Source organism: Patella vulgata, chromosome 1, assembly GCF_932274485.2.
Source record: "Patella vulgata chromosome 1, xgPatVulg1.2, whole genome shotgun sequence".
Lineage (NCBI taxonomy): Eukaryota > Metazoa > Mollusca > Gastropoda > Patellidae > Patella > Patella vulgata.
The window spans coordinates 5,956,941-5,978,853 of NC_065879.2; the positions used below are offsets into that span (position 1 = coordinate 5,956,941).

Here is a 21,913-nt window from a genome sequence, read left to right on the forward strand (position 1 = left end):
CCACGAGGTTGGACAGGCGACCCTACTCCTTTTCACGTACAACGAAAACCACGCCAGTTAACTCAATGACAGACCTCATGGTACAGCACGCACGTGCTAACCATTCGGCCATCCAACCCCCCGCCACATTCATATATCACAGCAATCTAGAAACTATATTGTCAATGTCATCAACCAACGACAAGACCACACCCTGCAATTAATACACAATCTAGACAGAATCATTATTTTCCTACAACTTATCAGCCACTAAATAGTCTAGTGTCGTAATAATATCATACATAAATATCCGAGATATAAACATAAATTACTTATAAATTAAATACATGATTAACGTCAGAAATAATCCAGTCAATCATAAACATTACATGTAAAAGATAATGAAGTCAATTGAAAGGGGGAATGATAATAAGTCAATTGAAAGCTCACCATTAATCTTCCTATTGCGTGTGTGTCAGTAGATTTATATAATATACGCTTCCACCGGAATCATTTTGCAGATGTTTGATGCAAATAAGATATGATTATACATATATTTGAAGTCTATGATCGAGTTTTCATGGATTTGGGAAGGGCTGGATTTAGTGGAATGGGAGTTGTGATTTTATTTATTATGTTGTGTATGTTTGTGCCAAATAAATCTATCTATCTACCCAATATTTTCCATCAATTATTAATTTGGTAGCCGACCAACAAATTGTTTTCCCTTTTGTGAGAAATGGGGTTTAACATCCCTTCAACACAAACTAGGTCATTTCAGGACTAACACATGGTTCAATTTTATTTCAATAATTCGCTTGCGCGTAGGGGTCTTTAGCAGTGGGAGGAAACCTGAGGACCCAGAGAAAACCCATGAGGTTGGACAGGTAACCCTACTCCTTGTCATGTACAACCGAGGAATCGTAACCATGCCAGTTGATTCAATGACAGACCTTATGATACAATGCACACACGCTAACCATTCAGCCATCCAACCCCCCTTGGTTGGAAGTAATTATGGGTCATAAAGAGTTAAAGAAGAATAAAAATAACCTGTTATTTATAAGTCTGTATGAGACTAATAGAGGCAGGATTAATACTTATACATGTCTATTATTCAATTTATTTTAAAATGTCGCCGATACTAACCTGATATTGCTGGGGGGTTGGATGCCGAATTGTTAGCACATGCGCGCTATATCATAAAGCCTGTCCTTGAGTCAACTGGCGTGGTTTCGAATCCCCGGTTGTACGTGACAAGAGTAGGGTCGCCTGTCCTCCAGTTTTCTTCCACTGCTAACGACCCCTAGTATACATGCAAGCGAATTTTTGAAATAAAATTGAACCATATGTTAGTCCCAAAATGACCTAGTTTGTGTTGAGTGGTCGTTAACCCCCATTTCTCTCTCTCTCTAACCTGATATTGCAGTGTTACAGACAGATTTATATATAAAAAAAACCCAAAGATCTATAAAAAAACCCCCAAAGAACTGTAAAGCTTTAGAGTAGGGAAAGAAAAATCTCATTTGTCAGCAACCTGTCACATTAAAATTAACTTGATATTACGTTCTTATCGCAATAAATCATCAAACAATTAACAGAGATCTGACTCAAATGACGTTAAGTCTTTTATTCCATTTGACAAATTCCTGTATTATATTTTCTGTCTTGAAACCTTTTCCAAGGTGACATAAATCTTGAGAGATGAACAACAGTGGTTCCTTTTTCTATCCTTTGTCTTCAATATAAAAAAGTATCACAAAATAACGGGCTAGTCTAGCAACCAAGAAAGTAAAAACTTTCCCTAGTTTCTTTTTTTATTCAAATTTTTAACACTTCGGTCCTCATTTATATATACTATTCAGAGCAGTGAGTAATTGTCCAATGGTATCTGAAAATTTAGGTAGAGAAAGAAATGGGGTTTAATGTTCACTCAACACAAACTAGTTCACTTCGGGACTAACATTTGGTTCATTTTTATTTCAATAATTCTCTTGCGCGTAGGAGTCTTTAGCAGTGGGAGGAAACCAGATGATCCAGAAAAAACCCACGAATTTGAGTGAAAATTCAAACAATATGATAAGAATCTCACATATGTTATAAATATTTTGGGGAAAACTATGAAAGTCGCCTTTTGGTAAATTTGGTTAAATCTGCAGGACAAAAATAGAGAAATTCAGCCAGAGCTTGCTGGTCAATACCCCCAGAAATCAAATAGATCCATATATTAGGTGTAAGCAATGAATATTCGAGAATTTTTATTGCCATGTCCAATTTACAAGTATTTAATTTCCTGACCCCTGTTTAAAAATTAATCATTATACATCAATAATCCATTCGATTATTTATTTTTTTAACAGTGATCGAGAAATTAAATGCTTATAAAGGACACTCATTATCAAAATTGAATGGTTAGCTTTAAACTGGACACAAGTACAAATTAGATGAATTTTGGTGATTTTAAATGATTTTTACAAATTTTTAAACAAAGATTTGATATTGAATGAAGAAAGAAATTAGTGCTAAATACACAAGATTAAATGATACCTGAGTTACAGTGTTTACATCAGGCCCTGAGTTTACAAAGCGTTCTCAGGCTTAAGTTAAGAATTTACTCAAAATTGTTCGCCTTATTTTAACTAAAATATAGCCCTTTATAAAACTTTTGTTGTTTTAATGTATTAACATCAATAAGAAAATATGTGCAAAGTTGTGTGTTTCTGGATTAAAGATATTTCTCATAAACAATGATTGAAGGTTGAGTAAATTCTTAACTTATAAGTCTAAGAGTGCTTTATGAGCTCGGAGGTAAGGACGTATATTACAAGCTCTTTATTATTTGTAAATATGTATGTACAATGTCATGTTTTAGGTATCATTAACCGTATTTTCTGATATCATCAACACAGAAAGCAAAGTTATAATCACACTTTACAGGCGTATGAATTTATAAGCCAATTACTGATTTAACCTTTCATTGCGATTTCACTTCAACGCTATACAAAATCCAAATTTCATTATCTTTCTGCTTCACTTCAGTCATTTTATTGTGATTAGAAACAGAAGCCTTCAATTTGACGCCCTTCCAGAAATTTTTTCCAGTAGATTAAAAAAAAAAAAAACTGACACGAATCCCAAGGAAAATGACTATTCGATTAAATTGGTCTTTCTTTATTTATAACTTTCCTTCATTGATTTTGCCAGAAAACAAAAAAGTATATTTTGGCCCCGGAGGAAAGGTTTCCAATACAAACGAGATTGAAATATAACCTCCTTATCTCGTTGTTATTACCTAATATAGATGGAATCGTCGGTTTTGTCGTTAAAGTGTAAAAGCAGTTCTAATTATTCCATTGATCTGAAAATCGGCAAATCTCATGCATAAAGGATAAATTCCAATTCCAATATGTATACAAATTAAAGTCACCGACTTTCATATTTCTAGTGAAGTCTTTCACCACAGAAGAATACTATACAAGTCATAGGTTTGGCCACCAAGTAAATGAAATGGGGTTTAACGTCCTACTGTTCTGGGGGGGGGGGGATGGCCGAAAGGTTAGCACATGCACGCTGTATCATAAGGTTTGTCATTAAGTCAACTGGTGTGGTTTCGAATCCCCGGTTGTACGTGACAAGGAGTAGGGTCGCCTGTCCAACCTCGTGGGTTCCTTAACCTATACAGGTCCAGTATATATGATTTTCTACATTTAGAACATTTCAAAGATATTTCATTTCTGCTTTCCTGTTACAAATAAATATTGAAGAGCAAATCGTAATTAAATCATGATTATGCCCCTTTAAGAAATCTTACAAGAAGATTTACAGGAAAATTATTGGTTATTTTCTTTTCAAGGATAAAGATGGAAAATTGCCATTTATATTTGGATGGCTGTAACCCTCGAGGGAACCTGACCAATTGTATCATAGTGAGTAGAAGCTTGTAATATCCTTTTTGAAGAATGATGTCTGAAGATTTAGGAGAGTCGAGAATTGAATTATTGGGTTCAAAGCCAATTTTTTAAAGTCCAGACAACTAGACTAAATGAGACATATGAACGATGAAAATATTGAATAATTTTCATATCATTATGGATGTGTTTGGTCCACGACTCTAAATTCAGTCATATTTACAAAGTATGACCAACTATGTAGTTAATCAGAAAAATATGAGAGAGAGAGAGAGAGAGAGAGAGAGAGAGAGAGAGAGAGAGAGAGAGAGAGAGGGGGGTGGGTTTAAAGTCCACTAGACAAAAACTAGGTCATTTCGGGACTAACATATGGTTTAATTTTATTTCAATCATTGGTTATTGCGCATAGGGGTCTTTAGCAGTGGGAGGAAACCGGAGGAACCGGAGAAAACCCACGAGGTTATACAGGCGACCCTACTCCTTGTCACGTACAACCAGGGAATTGAAACCACGTCAGTTGACCAATAACAAACCTTATGATGCAACGCGCAGGCACTAACCATTCGGCCATCCAACTCCCCCAGATAAATATGAAGTTCAAAGAATATTAAAAAGATTTCCTTTTGATATAAATAAAATGGATTACGATTTAGGCGCTAGCTTGCTCTGGCCATATCATGTTTATATTGTCTGCAAAAAATCCTGCATGTTGACATATTTTTAATTCATCATATCTTTGTAAATACTGTAAAGAATTGAATTATTTTTTGACTAATATTAATTTTTCTGAGATTTAACTTTTACAATAATGTAGTTCCCAAGGGATTAAAAAATAACCAATAACAATGTCTGCCTTCATTAGCCTAGACTGGTGCAGCAAAGCAGAACATCAAACCTCATTTTGAGGGAGTTGGATGGCCGAATGGTTAGCACGTGCGTGCTGTATCATAAGGCCTGTCATTGAGTCAACTGGCGTGGTTTCGATTCCCTGGTTGTATGTGACAAGGAGTAGGGTTGTCAGTCCAACCTTGTGGGTTTTCTCCGGGTCCTCCGGTTTCCTCCCACTGCTAAAGACCCCTACGTGCAAGCGAATTATTGAAATAAAATTAAAACCATATGTTAGTCCCGAAATGACATAGTTTGTGTCGAGTGGATGTTAAACCCCATTTCTTTCTCTCTAAACCTCATTTTGCCTTCAACTAGAATCAAACCCTAAGACTTGCTCCCTTTTCAATGTGAGACCACATTAACGTAATCTTGAAACTGTATATTTCTGTCAACTGAATTCAAAATTCAATTTCTCACAATCCCAAATCTGTCATGCTATGGTTTCAATTGGCACTCAAACGAAAAAACAATTCCGGGTGTAGAAATTAATATTCATAAGCTGTATTTCATTACGATTTTTTAAAATTCCTATTCTTTTTTTTTTCCACATTCACAATATGGAATTAAATTTCTCATGTCAAAAGTTTGAGAGATCGTCAAGTGGAAAAGTGGAATTATATGAATTCACGAGTAGATCGTTCTTTTGTCTTAAATACTGTGTGCTGCTCATTTGATCTTTTGGTGTGGATGAATTCTGACAGAATGATTCCCTGCTGACCTGCTAAAATCGATCTTGCGTGTGGCCTTTATTAACCTGATAACACTCTAAAAGAAATTTCATTTTACACTTGTGGTTGGTGATTTAGTAATGTTGTCATTCCTCTGGGCCCTGATCAATGTGTGAGAGAGAGAGAGAGAGAGAGAGGGAGGGTTTAACATCCATTAGACATAAACTAGGTCAGTTTCGGGACTAACATATGGTTTAATTTTATTTCAATAATTCCCTTGTGTGTAGGGGTCTTTAGCAGTGGGAGGAAACCAGGGGACACGGAGAAAATGCAGGAGGTTGGACAGGCGACCCTATTCCGTGTCACGCACAACCAGGGAATCAAAACCACACCAGTTGACTCAATGACAGACCATATGATACAGCGCACACATGCTAACCATGACATTAAACTCTCTCTCTCTCTCTCTAGTCATGAGGGTGAAGGATTTGGAAGGGGCCTGTCTCTTCATCTAACTCTGGCACTGCTGGTTTGCGTTTTAAATATGAAGAATTTAAAATACATTGTGTTTAAAACGTTGTTGTTAATGATACTATTAACGAGCAACGACAATCTATTAGACTACAACGTTGTTATTAATGATACTATTAACGATTAAAGACACACAGAATAGTAGAAGTGTTTATCACCACAGTACCACAGGGTTTATCAGTACCAGACCTCATTATGTGTTTAAATGACACAAGTCTTGATAACATCAAACAATCTTAGAAATTGATCAGTTTCTCCGATACGCCTTCCTCCGCACAAAGCAATCTATCCTGGACAATTATTAAAGTACCAATGTCTGTATTTAGTCAGGCTAACTGATAATAACAGTAATGGTTATCGACTGACTTGAACCTAATAAAAACACGACCCAAGTAGCCCATATTACTTTTTTTCCTGTTTATTGTGTGTTCAACATACCGGCCTTTTCAGAATGAAATAAGAGTCCATCTTTAGAAACTATATCAAAGGATATCTTTTAATAGACTTTCATATAATTTTTATTGGTAATTTTTTTTAATTTAATAAGCGATAACAAATCAAATTTCTTATTATACCAAAATCTAAGTCAAATTTGTGTCCATAGAAACACAAAAATTATAAAAAATTTCGAATAAGCAAATATCTTTCTGAGATGCTTCAGAAACGAAACCTATATAGGAATAAATGGGGTTTAATGTCCTACTCCGAACTGGGCTAATGAAGACGGGCATACGCCATACAGTGTGTTATGATGGAAATTTTGTACGGACAGTGGCACTACGACCTACTCTTATATCGAATTCCAACTGTCAAGGGATCTTTTACGTGCATGCACATTTATTCTCCAGAAGATATTAGCAGAAATTATTGAAATTAAATATGTAAACAACATATATCAATTTCAAAACAATCAGATGATAAATGTAGTCTGTAGAGTGTTCACAAGAAATTAGGGACGACGGCAATATATGACCACATTTCCATGTGGACGTATAAAAAAGGATTCCAAACTGTTTCCCATATAATACGACAATATTAATCAATTATCACAGGGGTTTTTTTTACGTTCAATATGAAGAGTTTCAGCCCAGACATTTTAACTCCTCAAGGAAGAGAGTCAACATTGACACAGATGATGTAACCAAATTATTAGATGTATGGTTAAGCGTAATTGTGTGGACATTACGTCTTCAATTTACTGCCCCTGAGAAACATGTCTACAAGATAGGAGATTAAGTAGACTTGATCACGTTGTCATGCAGGAGAGGGAGACTTGTTGATCACTCAAGATTAATACAAAACACAATTTTGAAGGACAATAAATGACAGACAGTTATTTCGTCTTACTGAATCCCTGTTTTCTCTTAAACTTAAATTATTCAACAAAAAAGGTGAGAGAGAGAGAAATGGGGTTTAACGTCCACTCAACACAAACTAGGTCATTTCGGGACTAACACATGGTCCAATTTTATTTCAATAATTCGCTTGCGCATAGGGGTCTTTAGCTGTGGGAGGAAACCGGAGGACCCGGAGAAAACCCACGAGGTTGGACAGCAACAAAAAAGGTAGGCTGAATTTTTCTACATGCATTCCAAACTCTAGTTTCAATCAATATCAACACTGATCAAAATGCTAATTTTCACGTCTAATGTTTAAAACGATTATTGATTTTATTAAATTAAATGAAAGTTATACCATACTTGTCTTTTCATTTCAAATAGAATAGATGCTTTAATTTTCAGATATATTTGCAAAATCAAATGTAATGGGGTTCAATTTCCTACCTTTCTGTACGAGGGAGGGAGAGATAGAGAGAAATGGGGTTTAACATCCACTCCACACAAACCAGGTCATTTTGTGACTAACATATGGTTCAATTTTATTTCAATAATTTGCTTGCGCGTATGGGTCTTTAGCAGTGGGAGGAAACCGGAGAACCCGGAGAAAGCCCACGAGGATGGACAGGTGACCCTACTTTTTGTCATGTACAACTGGGGAATCAAAACCATGCCAGTTGACTCAATGACATGCCTTATGATACAACGCGCACGCGCTAACCATTCGGCCATCCAACCCCCCTTTTCTGTACAAACTGGGCTATTGCAGACGAGCATACGCCATATATGGGAGACGTTTTTCCCCCATACAGCAGCAGTACAGCCTTCTCTTATTTTAAATGCACGCCACCGTATATGCAGGTTTATGCGAGTTTCCCACTGTCGTGCGTATTGAGTCCACGATCTGCTACGTGTAGATACGTTCGGATATCTCCATGCGGTCGACATGATTGCTACGACTGAGATTAGATAAAGAGCTGGTAGTTCTCCCTACAATAGTTAAAAACTAGGGAATTTGTTGAAAATTTCAGTCAAATTGATCCACTCTGAACTGAGTATTTTGCGATTGAATTTTGGGCCTAACCTCGATCATCATTACTAAAGTCTGTACAATTATCCATTTTTTGATTTTAATCAGAAGTAGCAGACTGGGTTATAATCCAGTAAATATCGCAGGCTAGCGATGACATCGAGAGTTGATTATGGTCTGCATAAGTTCGTTAATATCTAATTAATAATTTAGATAACACTTCAGGCCTAAAGAAAGACCTGCAATAGACGGATTTAGCTCTTGCATAATGTATCTTTAAATAAAGTTTAATATTCCATCCATTATTATTCATAGAAGCAGGAAATTGCCTCATGTGTAAAATGGTGTTAGCACAGCATCCTGGTTTGCAAAGATTCCATAAAAAACATGACATCCAACCACGAATGTCAACACCTATGATGGACATGTAAGCCTACTTCACAGCGAGTACAGTTAAGAGTTCATCATGTCAGACGGAAAGGTTTTATATTACCAGTTAACGCAACATGTAACATTACTTCGAGCCAACCTCTGGGGTCATGTCATTCCTGTTGTCATAGCATGCCTCGACATCTTCCTTAAAAGGAAATTAGAGACCTCCAGTAGGAATCCGAGAAACATGAGCGTGTTAAAAAAACCCAAAGGATTCGTACACGGCAAATAACGTGGGTTTGATGTGTCTTGGCACTTGTTCAAAAAAAAGTTGGTTTGTTAAGAAACACTCCATAAGTTAATGAAATTGCACGCCGATCTAACTTAATGAATTTTGCCACAAGAACTGTGCGAACACGAAGCGTGTCTGTGGATGGATACATGATCTAGTGATGATTAAATGGGGACTATTTACTCCTCATCTTCAGATTGGAAGAAAGTGATGTAATGCCGTTATTAAATAAAAGCCTGTGTAAACATTCTGACAGGCATTTCACAACTTTTATTAAAATATCCATTCTAAAGGAGGTTGACCTTTAACTATTGTAGATGCTTCTTGTCATTTATCAGTAGGAGGCGCTACTTCACAATTGCTTAAAATGTCACGATTAAACTGTAATTAATACATTGACATTCTATTGGATGAATGGTGTTTTAATATCCACTCTATGCAACTGTACAAGATCTGCATGAACTAAAGATAGAGAGAGAGAGAGAGAGAGAGAGAGAGAGAGAGAGAGAGAGAGATGAGATTTATGTTCACTTGACACAAAGTAGGTTATTTCGGGATTAACATATGGTTCAATTTATTTCAATATTTCACTTGCGCATAGGTGTCTTTAGCAGTGGGAAAAAAACGGAGGACTTTGAGAAAACCCACGAGGTTGGACAGGCGACCTTACTCCTTGTCATGCATAACGTATAGCTTGGCTGGTGCTGAAAAATAAGGCATAAACCCCATTTCATTTTATGTGCCGCAGCTAATCCCTTGTCTAATTGTGAATCTAGGTGTATATGAGATACGCTATTGTGAGGTTACATGGTCTTGTGTCTTCCAACACACATTGGTTTAATCCTTATTTTATCTCTGTATTTGTCTTGATCAACAGACTTATCTCCCTTTATTCAGAAAATAAGCTTGAATTGAAACTGATGTCTTTAGTACTACCGTAAATAAAAATCTTGAATTACTTTTGTTGATTGATTTCCATGACATCCTTAGACGTGAGGATTTCGTGAGCGGTATATCCACCGATCACATTAATCCTGTTCGTATTACTTGTGTTACTGTGAAACACAAGGTAGTAAACAGATTCCATTAACAAGATAAAACCTGAAATGACTTTCTGTGTGTAATTTATTGAATCTTTCTTACAACTGTATGGAGTTGTTTGAATATTTGTTCAGTAGAATAGTCTCCCTTTGTACACAGGATATCAAAGATACGTGTGATAAATAATTCGTTTAGTTGAAATGTATATGGTTGGCACCACACTTTATTATCGATTCAGTATGTATGGTCTGGGATGTATCACTTGGTTTAAAGATATATTATATATATCACTATAATGGATAAAAACTAGATAATGTAAAGGGAATTTGCTGAAAATTTCAGTCAAATTGATCCACCCTGAACCAAGTTTTTAGCGTTTGAATTTTGGGCCTAGCCTCGATCATCATTACTAAAGTCAGTACAACAAAAAATATAGTCTCAATTATTCATTTTTTTATTTAATCAGAAGCAGCAGACCAGGTTCTAATCCAATAAAGATCGCAGAATAGTGGTGCCATCAAGAGTTGATTATTGTCTGGATAAGTTAATTAATGTCTAATTAATAATTTAGATAACATTTCAGGCCTAAAAAAAGACCTGCAATTGGCAGATTTAGCTCTTGCATAATCTATGTTAAAGTTTTACGGTATATTCAATAAGTCATCTTTTATTCTTTAATTGGAATATGTGTGCGATGGCATGATGCCATTCAGGGCTCACTCTGTTGGTCGTCAAAGCGGCAATTTGCAACAATAATACGAAAGTGGCGATTAAAATTTTATTTTGACGATAACAGTACTGGCGATTCTTTTTGAGAACTTGTGTCAAAAAATCTTAAAATTCTAATCGTGTATATCCTTGATTAACTATTACAAGAAGTGTCAATCATGTGGTGGCACTTGCCGATAATTTGGTTTGTGTCATTGAGTAACTTAACAATTGTGCCGGATTAATGATTAGTTGATTGGTAATTACCGACGATGTGTTACGCGATCGCAAGTCATTATTTACTCCTAATGATTAATTCAAGCAGTGATTATTTCATGTTTTGTTTTGTCTTAAAAAAAAAATAAATGGAAATAATCAAAATGTCTGACAGTTCTTATTGAAAAGAATTAAATATTTTGATAGTTGAATTATATTTTCTGTGATTTCATATGGCATGTTAAATATACAAGCATGCCTAATCGGATATTTTTATTTCAAATTATATTATCATCATTGGTCAGAAATGTAAGTACGAGTCAAATAGTGAAGATTTTCTAGTGATGAATGGTTCGCCATTTGCTTCATATTAATGTCGCCAAAATTCTCTGAAGTGAACGACAAGTATAATTGCAAGCATTTCTTACAAATAAAATTGTAATTTATATCGTTCTATCAGGGATTCAGATTCTGATAACTTTACAGTACCCGAAAATAACAATAGGCCTATTGTGCACGCAAACCATAAATCTGTAGAAGATTAGCTATCCTTGGATGAGCTTCGATGTGTAAATACTGAAAATATATTGTGCAATACGGTGTGTAAATAGACTAAAGTCAACCAAAAAAATATCCGATCTTAGTAAATCATCTCAAAACTGGGCTAATTTATTATGTAAATGTTGTCTTTTCTATCACACATTTTTGGCAGGTAAATTATTTCAGTTGGCTGAAAAAAAAATATGAATATTTTTGTATATAAAATTTATTATCCATTATGGCAAAAAAACATTGATTATGTAAATGATGTCTTTTTTATCACACATTTTTGACAAATAAAATATTCCAGTTGGCGGGAAAAAAAATATTAATATTTTTGTATATAAAAATTATCATCCATTATGGCAAAAAAACATTGAAAGCCAGTGTGAGCCCTGCTGCCATTATTCACTATAGCCTATCCATGGAGCAAATATAGTCAAACGTCCTCGACTCCAAAGTGACTATAGTATATGCGGTTTTCGATGCAAACTGGGTTTACGCTGTTTGTGAAATTGCAGTTTTTATAGAAAGTTCACATCTTCATCCGACAGAATGTTTTAACATTTCCATTCCAAAAGAAATTTTCATTAGAAATAATAAACTTTCAACTTGACAATTCATTGAATTTTTAGACTGTCTGAAAATGACGTCACATTTATGACATGACAAATATATTCATTAATGTCAGGATTATGTTAATTGTGTTTCAGACATATATAATTATACCGGAGTATATTAAATCTGAGCAAATTATATCTATTCACTGGGGGGTGGATGGCTGAATGGTTAGTGCATACACTCTGTATTGTAAGGTCTGTCATTGAGTCAACTGGCGTGGTTTCGATTCACCAGTTGTACGTGACAAGGAGTAGGGTCACCTGTCCAACCTCATGTTTTTCTCCGTGTCCTACGGTTTCCTCCCACTGTAAAGTTTCCTACGCACAAGCAAATTATTAAATAAAATTGAACAATATGTTAGTCCTGAAATGACCTGGTTTGTGTCGACTGGACATTAAACCTCTCTCTCTCTCTCTCTCTCTCTCTCTCTCTCGCTCTCTCTCTCTTCACAAATTGCAGACGATTTTAATGTGTTACCATCAGATTCCTTTAAATTCTATTTTGATTGATTTGGCACCATGTTTTCTCCTGACAGTGTCTGTTGTTAGGAATGGTCAAGGAACAGGGACAGGAAGCTTATTTGACTCCCACATGACCAGACATGTCTGAGTGGATTTTGAAATGTCAGAGGGTAAGTTTGGCCAAGCTGATATTGATCAGCCTTATGCTGATTTTTGACTGTCATCCTAAGTGTTGTTAATCGGAAATATTCAGTTATATAAATCAGTCAGAGTTGTTCTAAACCCTGTGCTAAATCATGGGTGCTCAGTGATCCAGGGGGGGTTCCGGGATGCGATCTCAGTGCTAAATTTAAACCCTCTCAGCCACGTTAAATGTTGTATTGTCGGGTTAAAATGTCGTCATGTCGGGTTGTCGCCTTAAGAAGGGCAACACTACAACATCACGACATGATATCAATCAGCCATCATTGCTAACGCCCATCTTAATTAGCCTGGTGGGTGCAGAAAAGTAGGACGTTAAACCCTATTTCATTTTATTTCAACCAGCTCATTTACGAAAACTTAAACATACATTATGCAAGAGCTAAATCTGCCTATTGTAGGTTTTCCTTTAGGCCTGAAATGTTATCTAAATTATCAATTAGACATTAATTAACTTATCCAGACCATAATCAACTCTCGATGGCATCGCTAGCCTGCAATGTTTATTGGATTAGGTTCCGATTTCCCTTCGACTTTTATTCATAATTTAATCATGAAATGGATAATCGAGACTATATTGTAATGACTTTAGTAATGATGATCGAGGCTAGGCCGAAAATTCAATCAGTAAAATCTTGGTTCATAGTGGATCAATTTGACTGAAATTTTCAACAAATTGCCTTTACATTATCTAGTTTTTAACTATTATAGTGAGAACTTCCAGCTCATTTATCTTATCTCCCATAATGTATCTTTTATCTTTAATGCAGGATCCTTTTATGTTGTAAACAGTACAGCCATTAATTGAAGTATTTTGTATAGCTAGATTTAGAATATTGGGAGTGGGTGGGAATGGGGCACTTCAATTTATTATAACACACAATGTTTACAACTGAACTTACCTGGAATCCAGGCCCCATGAACCAAAGTAACGTGTAAACTTGATGATAAAATGATTGCGAATGTTCAGCGTCCATCGTCAACGTAACAAAGCACAAGGAATTACTCCAATCGTTGCTTAATCATCCATAGTTCCTTTATTATCAATTTATTCAAATATTAACTATAGGTCACGATTATTATTGCACACATTTTAAGTTCTCTGAGGACTAAAGATTAGATGTCTTTCTAAGTCAATCTATGGTAAGAACTACAACATATAAATTTCTTTTCTTATCCAATATACAGTACTAATATTTCCTCAACCATTTACACTCTTAGAATTCAGGTTGCTCAAATTTTGAAATATTCTGAAATGTAGGAGGTTAAACCCCAGTTCATTGAGAGAGAGAGAGAGAGAGAGAGAGAGAGAGAGAGAGAGAGAGAGAGCGTTTAACATCCACTCGACACACTCTAGGTCATTTCTGGAGCAACATATGGTTCAATTTTATTTCAATAATTCACTTTAGCAGTGGGAGGAAACTGGAAGACCCAGAGAAAACCGACAAGGTTGGACAGATGACCCTAATCCTTGTCACGTACAACCGGAGAATCGAAACCACACCAATTGACTCAATGACAGACTTTATGATACAGCGCACACACGTTTATAAGATATGGTCCAGACAAGTCTGCAACACCTATACATGTATAGTTTTCTCTAAAATCTTTTTATGGGTCTCTTTTTAAACCTATTTGATGCAAACAAGGGGAATTATATACCGTTGACCTTTTTCTCCTCCTCGATTTAATCATATTTTAGTCTGACTTTAAGCTTTGGAAAATTATTTTATTAATATTATTAATTAACTCCATTTCTCAAGGCCCTAATAGAAATGTGTGTGTAACCTACCTAAGTTTATAAATATAATTACATGTATATCAGATTAGTTCTGAATTAAAGCAATTTTGTTATATATTAAACAAATGAATATTTCTGTTATTAAAAGAAATGTTAAGTTCAAGTGTATACTATTAAAATCTCCTTCCATATGTTTATATTGAAAATCCATCTGGCAATTCCCACGCTAAAGTATGGCTGCATTGAAAGACCAAGATATTCATTTCATCTTTAGATTTATAAAACAAAGGAATAGAAATGAAATGAAATGAAATGAAATGGGGTTTAACGTCCTACTGTTCTGCTTCAAACTGGGCTAATGAAGACAGGCATACGCTATACAGTGTGCTATGAGGGAAATTTTGCCCAGACAGCGGCACTACGGCCTACTCTTATATCGAATTCCAACTGCCAAGGGATCTTTTACGTGCATTCAAATGTGTACATGGAAGCTCAGTTTTTCATCGCATCCGAACGACTAGACAGCTGTCCTTGTCCGGCCCTCCGGCCTGGATCACAGACAAGGGGGAACCACGCCGGAAAATCGGGATGAAGTTTCTCAGCCAATGCAGGGATCGAACACCTGACCTCCAGGCCAGCGTCTTACCCACTTAGCCACCGTGACAAAAACAAAGCAATGGAGTATGCTAGAATACTGAGCCCATTCACAAAATGTTGCTTGTAATATACGTATTTCTAAATATTAGAGAGAGAGATTATTATTTCAATAATTTGCTTGCACGTAAAGGTCTTGAGCAGTGGGAGGAAACTGGAGGACCTGGAGAAAACCCACGAGGTTGGACAGGCAACCGTACTCCTTGTCACATACAACCAGGGATTCAAAACCAAACTAGTTGACTCAATGTCAGACCTTATGATATGGCGTGTACATGCTGACGGTGCCTTTCTATTCCACGGTTGAAATGAGAAGGAGTAGGGTCGCCTCTCCAACCTCATGGGTTTCCTCCCACTGCTAAAGACCCCTACGCAGAAGCGAATTGAAATAAAATAATTTGAACAATGTGTTAGTCCCGAAATGACCTAGTTGTGTGTGTGTGTCTCTCTCTCTCAAACATTGCCATTAAGAATGATGTCATCACGATGTCATATTTCAATCCACGATATAAAGCTGTGTTTCTGATCACATACTACTATTTAATCCACACTAGTACATACTTCGCTAATTCAACACATCGTAAAAAATATCTCTTTTAAAATAACATCCTACACATAATTCCATTAATAACTGAATTATCTCTCTAAAAACAAAAACAACCATCAAACGGGTTGCTTTACTAGTCATACCAGAGAATTATTATAACTATTAAACCAGTTGCCTTACTCTAGTTCTGATGTTAACATACCAGAGGAATATTCTACAGATGGAAGTTTTACAACAGATCCTTTAGTCTCTGTAGAAAGATATATGATGTATATCTATATACTAGAGTATATACTGGTAGATATCTCATATATACCTGCACTTGTTTTTTGAAGTTACAAATTACCGACTAGCTACTGCACTGTCTTAATGATTTGTTTGGAGTACAGGTATAGTTATACCTTTTATCTTCCCATGTTTAAAGAGAAGGTTGTGGGTATAAAAAAATAAAATAACAGGTTTAAATTTAGTGATTGGGTTGTTGACTATCGAATATTGAACCAATATTGTTTATATTTTGAAAAATTAATTCGAAATAGTTTCAATGATGAATATAATAACAGGTTTAAATTTAGTTTGTGTTTGGGTTGATGACTATCGAATATTGGACTAAAAATTGTGCATATGTTTATATTTTGATTAATATTATTTTTTTATGAAATTTGCAATTCCTTTGTGGTACACTCAAAATAAACTGTGTCCTATACTTTCATTGCTATTTGAATTTCTATGTTGTATCTTAAGAACAATGCACTAGTTATAAGTTTCCAGGTGAATGAAATGAAATGGAATGGGGTTTAATGTGCTACTGTTCTGCTCCGACTGGGCTAATGAAGACGGGCATATGCCAAACAGTGTGCTATGAGGGAAATTCCGCCTGGGCAGCAGCACTATGTCCTACTCTTATATCAAATTCCAACTGCCCAGGGATCTTTTTTGTGCACGCCAATGTGTACACCGGACCTTGGTCTTTGATCCCATCCCAATGACTAGACAGTTACCTTGTCAGGCCCTCCATCCTGCATCACTGACAAGGGGAAACCACATTGAAAAATCCTGATGAACTTTCTTGACCAATACAGGGATTGAACAGGCGATCTCAAGGCTAGCGAGTCAGCATCTTACCCACTTAGCCACCGTGGCTCCCAAATTTCAAGGTACTAAAACGGTAACACTGTAGTAATGTTTACCTTTAAGGTGGCTTTTTTAATATTAAAAAAAAAGAGAATATTTCAAAAGAATGAATGCCAACTAAAACTTTTATATCGATTTTTCTGCGCTTAGAATTATAAATATTTTTTGATATTATATAAATACTAAAAGAACCACATGAAAATTCAATAATCTTTTGTACGTTTCTTACATTGAATATTTATCTAACTGGAATGCCATAGTTGATGGTAGAAAATATGGATTCTTATATCAATTAAAATAAACTGTGCAGGAAGGAGTCAAACCTATTTTAGCAATGTAACGATACTGATAGGCATCTTCAAAATCGACATATTTCATTTTCTCTTTCATAGTTCCTTGTGTTTCTTTTTCTCTATGAAACGCCAACACAAGTTGGATTCTGTGAATCAACAACGAATGAAATGCTATGTAACAAATTAAAATAGGATTGACCAGAGCTAAAATAGCATTTATATCCAAAAAAAAGCAGTTATGATAACCCAAACATTAGAGGGGAAAAAACACAGGAATCACAAGAAAGCGATAACAGATGGCTTAACATAGCAGTGTAGATTATTCGGACAAAACATCGTACAGAAATGAAATGAAATGGGGTTTAATGTCATATTTCTCATTTAGTTATCAGTCACGATCTTCAGTTATCAATTTCTTGCATAATCTAAATGCCTATTAAATACTTGAATTAGAAATGTAATGGAATGGAGTTTAATGTCATACTTTTCGCACCAACAGGGCTTATGAAGAAGGGAATTGTACGGAGTATTCACAAGAGAAAGAGAGAGAAATGGGGTTTACCATCCACTTGACACAAACTAGGTCATTTTGGGACTAACACATGGTTCAATTTTATTTCAATAATTCACATGCGCGTAGGGGACTTTAGCTGTGTGAGGAAACCGGAGGACCCAGAGAAAACCCATGAGGTTGGGGAATCGAAACCAAGACCAGTTGACTCAATGACAGACCTTATAATACAGCGCGCACGTGCTAACCATTCGGCCATCTCCCCCCCCCAGACCGTATGATACAGCGTGCATGTGCTAACCATTCGGCCATTCATCCCCCCCCCTCCCGAGTATTCACAAAGCTCTTTGCATGTTATAATCTGATTAAGATCAAAGTGATTTACCTGTCCTTAGATCAAGTTACCTATAAACAAAGGTGTTCTAAAGTTACCTTTACACTGAATATTTAATAGATATAAAAAGGATTCTTTAGGATCCAAAATGTATTGTACGTCCGTAGACTAAACAACTGTAGCTTTAATCATAATATCCCATAATTTAGGACGTCCTGAACTTCAGTATCTCAGAGAAATTTACCTTTCAACCTTTGCTTGATTGAGCAACAGGTGCACACATTTAAATTTACTTATTTATTCTACATCGTAAAGTTCTTATTCAACGTTGGCAGAATACCATGAATCTAAGATTCTAAATCTATACTAATATTTAAAGGACTGTCGTATGTCTGTTTGTCAGTTAAGGTTTGATGTACAGGGGTAGCTCTGACCGGGGACGGCAGAGGTGTCAACCAACCTGTTTGTTGCGTGAAACTCACAGATTCACAATCTTTCTCCCGCACGAGAGGAAATATGCCAATGCTGTTTTTACTTTCACAAAGGGAGGCAACTCCCTTACTTCTGTTTCAAAAATTGACCCCTTGATTGGCTGAATTTGACAATAATCTTCTAATTCCGGTAATATGCTTGAGAGCCCAACGTGTGCTTGTGATTATTATTGTTTGGAGTAAATAAAGTATATTGTAATGCTATCAGAGTACATGAGCGTACCTGATAAAATAGAAACGTGTACGAGGTTAGTTCCATTAATGTCATTTTTCCCCATGACTAGCAAACGTTTATGCAATTTTGACAATTCTCCCATAAAGAAATCGGAAGCCGTTGACTGAAATTTAGACGATTTTCAATCTGCGATTTAGGACGTCCTGAACTTCAGTATCTCAGAGAAATATACTTTGCTTGATTGAATAACAGGTGCACACAGGTAAATTTACTTATTTATTCTAGATAGCAAAGTTCTTATTTTCGATGTTGGCAGAATAACATGGATCTAAGATTCCAAATCTGTACTAATATTTAAGGGACTGCCGTTTGTCTGTCTGTTCAGGGTTGCTGGCTACACTAGGGCTGTCCCGAGGTGAATAGGGGTAGCTCTGACCAGGAAGTAACACTAGGTGGCGTTGGCCTCCCGCTTCTGGTTTCAGAGTTAAGAGCACAACCCAGGCAGCACCGTTTATCCGCTAATATGTCATAAAGTTAGAATTTATCAATCTAAAATTCAGTTACACAAAGTTTATAATTTAACCCATAAATCTAAAGTTTTAAAGGTAATCCATAAATGACCATCTGAAAAATATTAAACGAGTTTTGGTACCATCAATAGAATAGAATATGTTGCCCATGTCATGTAAGTATATGATTTTCACATCACCAATCCCATCTTTTCGAAACAATTCTTAATTGTGAATGGGATTTTCTTGTCATACCAAGAATCACTATGCTGTTGCTTGATTTTGACTACGGGAGATCTGCTGTAACAAATTGTTTTTCTTCTGGTTCAGAATGAAGTCATTGTAGCTCAGTGATTAGGAAATGAAATGAAATGGGGTTTAACGTCCTACTGTTCTGCTCCTATACTGGGCTAATGAAGACGACATACGCCATACAGTGTGCAATGAGGGAAATTTTGCCCGGACAGCGGCACTATCGCCTACTCTTATATCGAATTCCAACTGCCAGGGGATCTTTTACGTGCATTCCAATATATACACGGGACCTCAGTTTTTCGTGTCATCCGAAGGACTAGACAGCTGTCCTTGTCAGGCCCTCTGTTCTGCACCACTGACAAGGGGAAACCACGTCGGAAACAGTAAATAGGATGTTGGCTCACTAACCTGGAGAACCCGTGTTCGATCCTGGTGTTGGCCGACAAAGTTAATCTGAATTGCCCAGCACGATTCCCCAATGTCAGTTGTGCAGGATGGAGGACCTGGCAAAGGACACATATCGTATAGTCGTTTTGATGGGACGGAAAACAAAGGTACCTTGTACACATTGGTGCGCTCATAAAAGAACCCTCGACAGTTCAAATTCAATATTAGAGTAGGCCGTATTTCTGCTGTTTGGATTACCGGCTTAGCCACCGTGGCTCCCTTTAAATTTCTGACAAAATTCTTGTCCATAATTAAGTTTGTCTATATGTTGATACAGTTTCATTATCTGTCAGTCATTAGTATAGCCACCTTATTAAACAGCGGGATCAACCAATTAAAACACTCCTCTTATAATCAAACACAGATTCATATTCCACCAATTCTTTAATCATTCTATTCTATTGGCTAGCTGCCAGTCACATGACTTTTAAGTTTAGAATCTGGAAAGTGCTTCATTTTTTTTGTGTTTTTATTAACAAACCATCAAGAAGCCACATGGCAAGATTATTGTCTATAAGGAGAAACCTTTGAGATATCACTCATTGATAAATATCCAAAGGACTCAATGCTTGTCCTTGCCAGACCATCCATTTTGAACCACTGACATGGGAAACCAGGTTAGAAATTGAGTTCCATCTAAAACATTTTTGAGAGTGTAAAATGATACAGATGACAAGATGGCAAAAGCTGTGCTAGAATATAAATCATTATAACCCGTATTTTTACATTTTTGGTAATGGTAATGGAAGAGAAAATGAAATGAAATGAAATGGGGTTTAATGTCCTACTGTTCTGCTCCTAACCTGGGCTAATGAAGACGGGCATACGCCATACAGTGTGCTATGAAGGAAATTGTGCCCGGGCAGCGGTGCTACAGCCTACTCTTATATCGAATTCCAACTGCCAAGGGATTTTTTACGTGCACACCAATGTGTACACGGGACCTCGGTTTTTCGTCCCATCCGAACGACTAGACAGCTGTCCTTGTCAGGCCCTCCATCCTGCATCACTGACAAGGGGAAACCACGCCGGAAAATCTGAATGAACTTTCTCGGCCAATGCAGGGATCAAACACCCAACCTCCACGTTAGCGAGCCAGCGTCTTACCCACTTAGCCACGTGATCCCCGGTAATGGAAGAGAGCACCTTTAATTAGATGACTGACCTGAAAGGTAAGCATTCAGGTAAATGATGATCTAATAATTTGACCATCTGGAACTGATGACACGCCAGGGGGTTATTCTGACTTTCTCTCCAACTTTATAAAATCTGTACAAACATGGCGTATAGGATTACCATATGTCTACTTAAAATTAACATATGGCTACTTATTTTATCAAAACATCCACATTCCTGTATTTTATACACCTCTACTCTACAAAAACATATAAAATTACCATTACCTATATAACATGGAGGGGGTAGACGGCCGAATGGTTAGCACGTGCGCACTGTATTGTAAGGCCTGTCATTAAGTCAACTGGCATGATTTCGAATACCGGGTTGTACGTGACAAGGAGTAGGGTCATCTGTCCAACCTTGTGGGTTTTCTTCGCGTCCTCTGGTTTCCTCCCACTGCTAAAAACCCCTACGCGCAAGGGCTTTATTAAAATAAAATTCAACCATATGTTCATCCCGAAATGACCTAGTTTGTGTCGAGTGGACGTTAAACCCCATTTATCTCTCTCTCTCCCTATATTACATACATCTCTGGGATTTCTAGTTAAAGAGCAGATATGTGGCGTAAAATGAAATGAGTTTTAACATGAACTTTTATTCACCAGAGAGAGAGAGAAATGGGGTTTAACGTCCACTCCACACAAACTAGATCATTTTGGGACTAACATATGGTTTAATTTTATTTCAATAATTCACTTGCGCGTAGGGATCTTTAGCAGTGGGAGGAAACTGGAGAACCCAGAGAAAACCCACAAGGTTGGACAGGCGACCCAACTCCTTGTCACGTACAACTAGGGATTCGAAACTCCGCCAGTTGACTCAATGACAGGCCTTATCACACAGCGCGCAC

At 36.6% G+C, this 21,913-nt stretch overlaps 1 protein-coding gene across 12 annotated transcripts in view; it reads right to left on the reverse strand.

The window, feature by feature from the left end:
- The window catches only part of LOC126814921 (peripheral plasma membrane protein CASK), a 416,793-nt gene that overhangs the window by 135,674 nt on the left and 259,206 nt on the right, over positions 1 to 21,913 (reverse strand). Inside the window, exon 1 of one of the 12 annotated variants that reach the window (XM_056101880.1) lies at positions 13,696 to 13,714. The exons of the other annotated variants lie outside the window; for them this stretch is intronic. Coding sequence (XP_055957855.1) covers positions 13,696 to 13,713 — 18 coding nt within the window. The 5' untranslated portion in view covers position 13,714. Of the gene's footprint in view, positions 1 to 13,695; positions 13,715 to 21,913 lie in introns of those variants that run through there. 12 annotated transcript variants of the gene reach the window in all.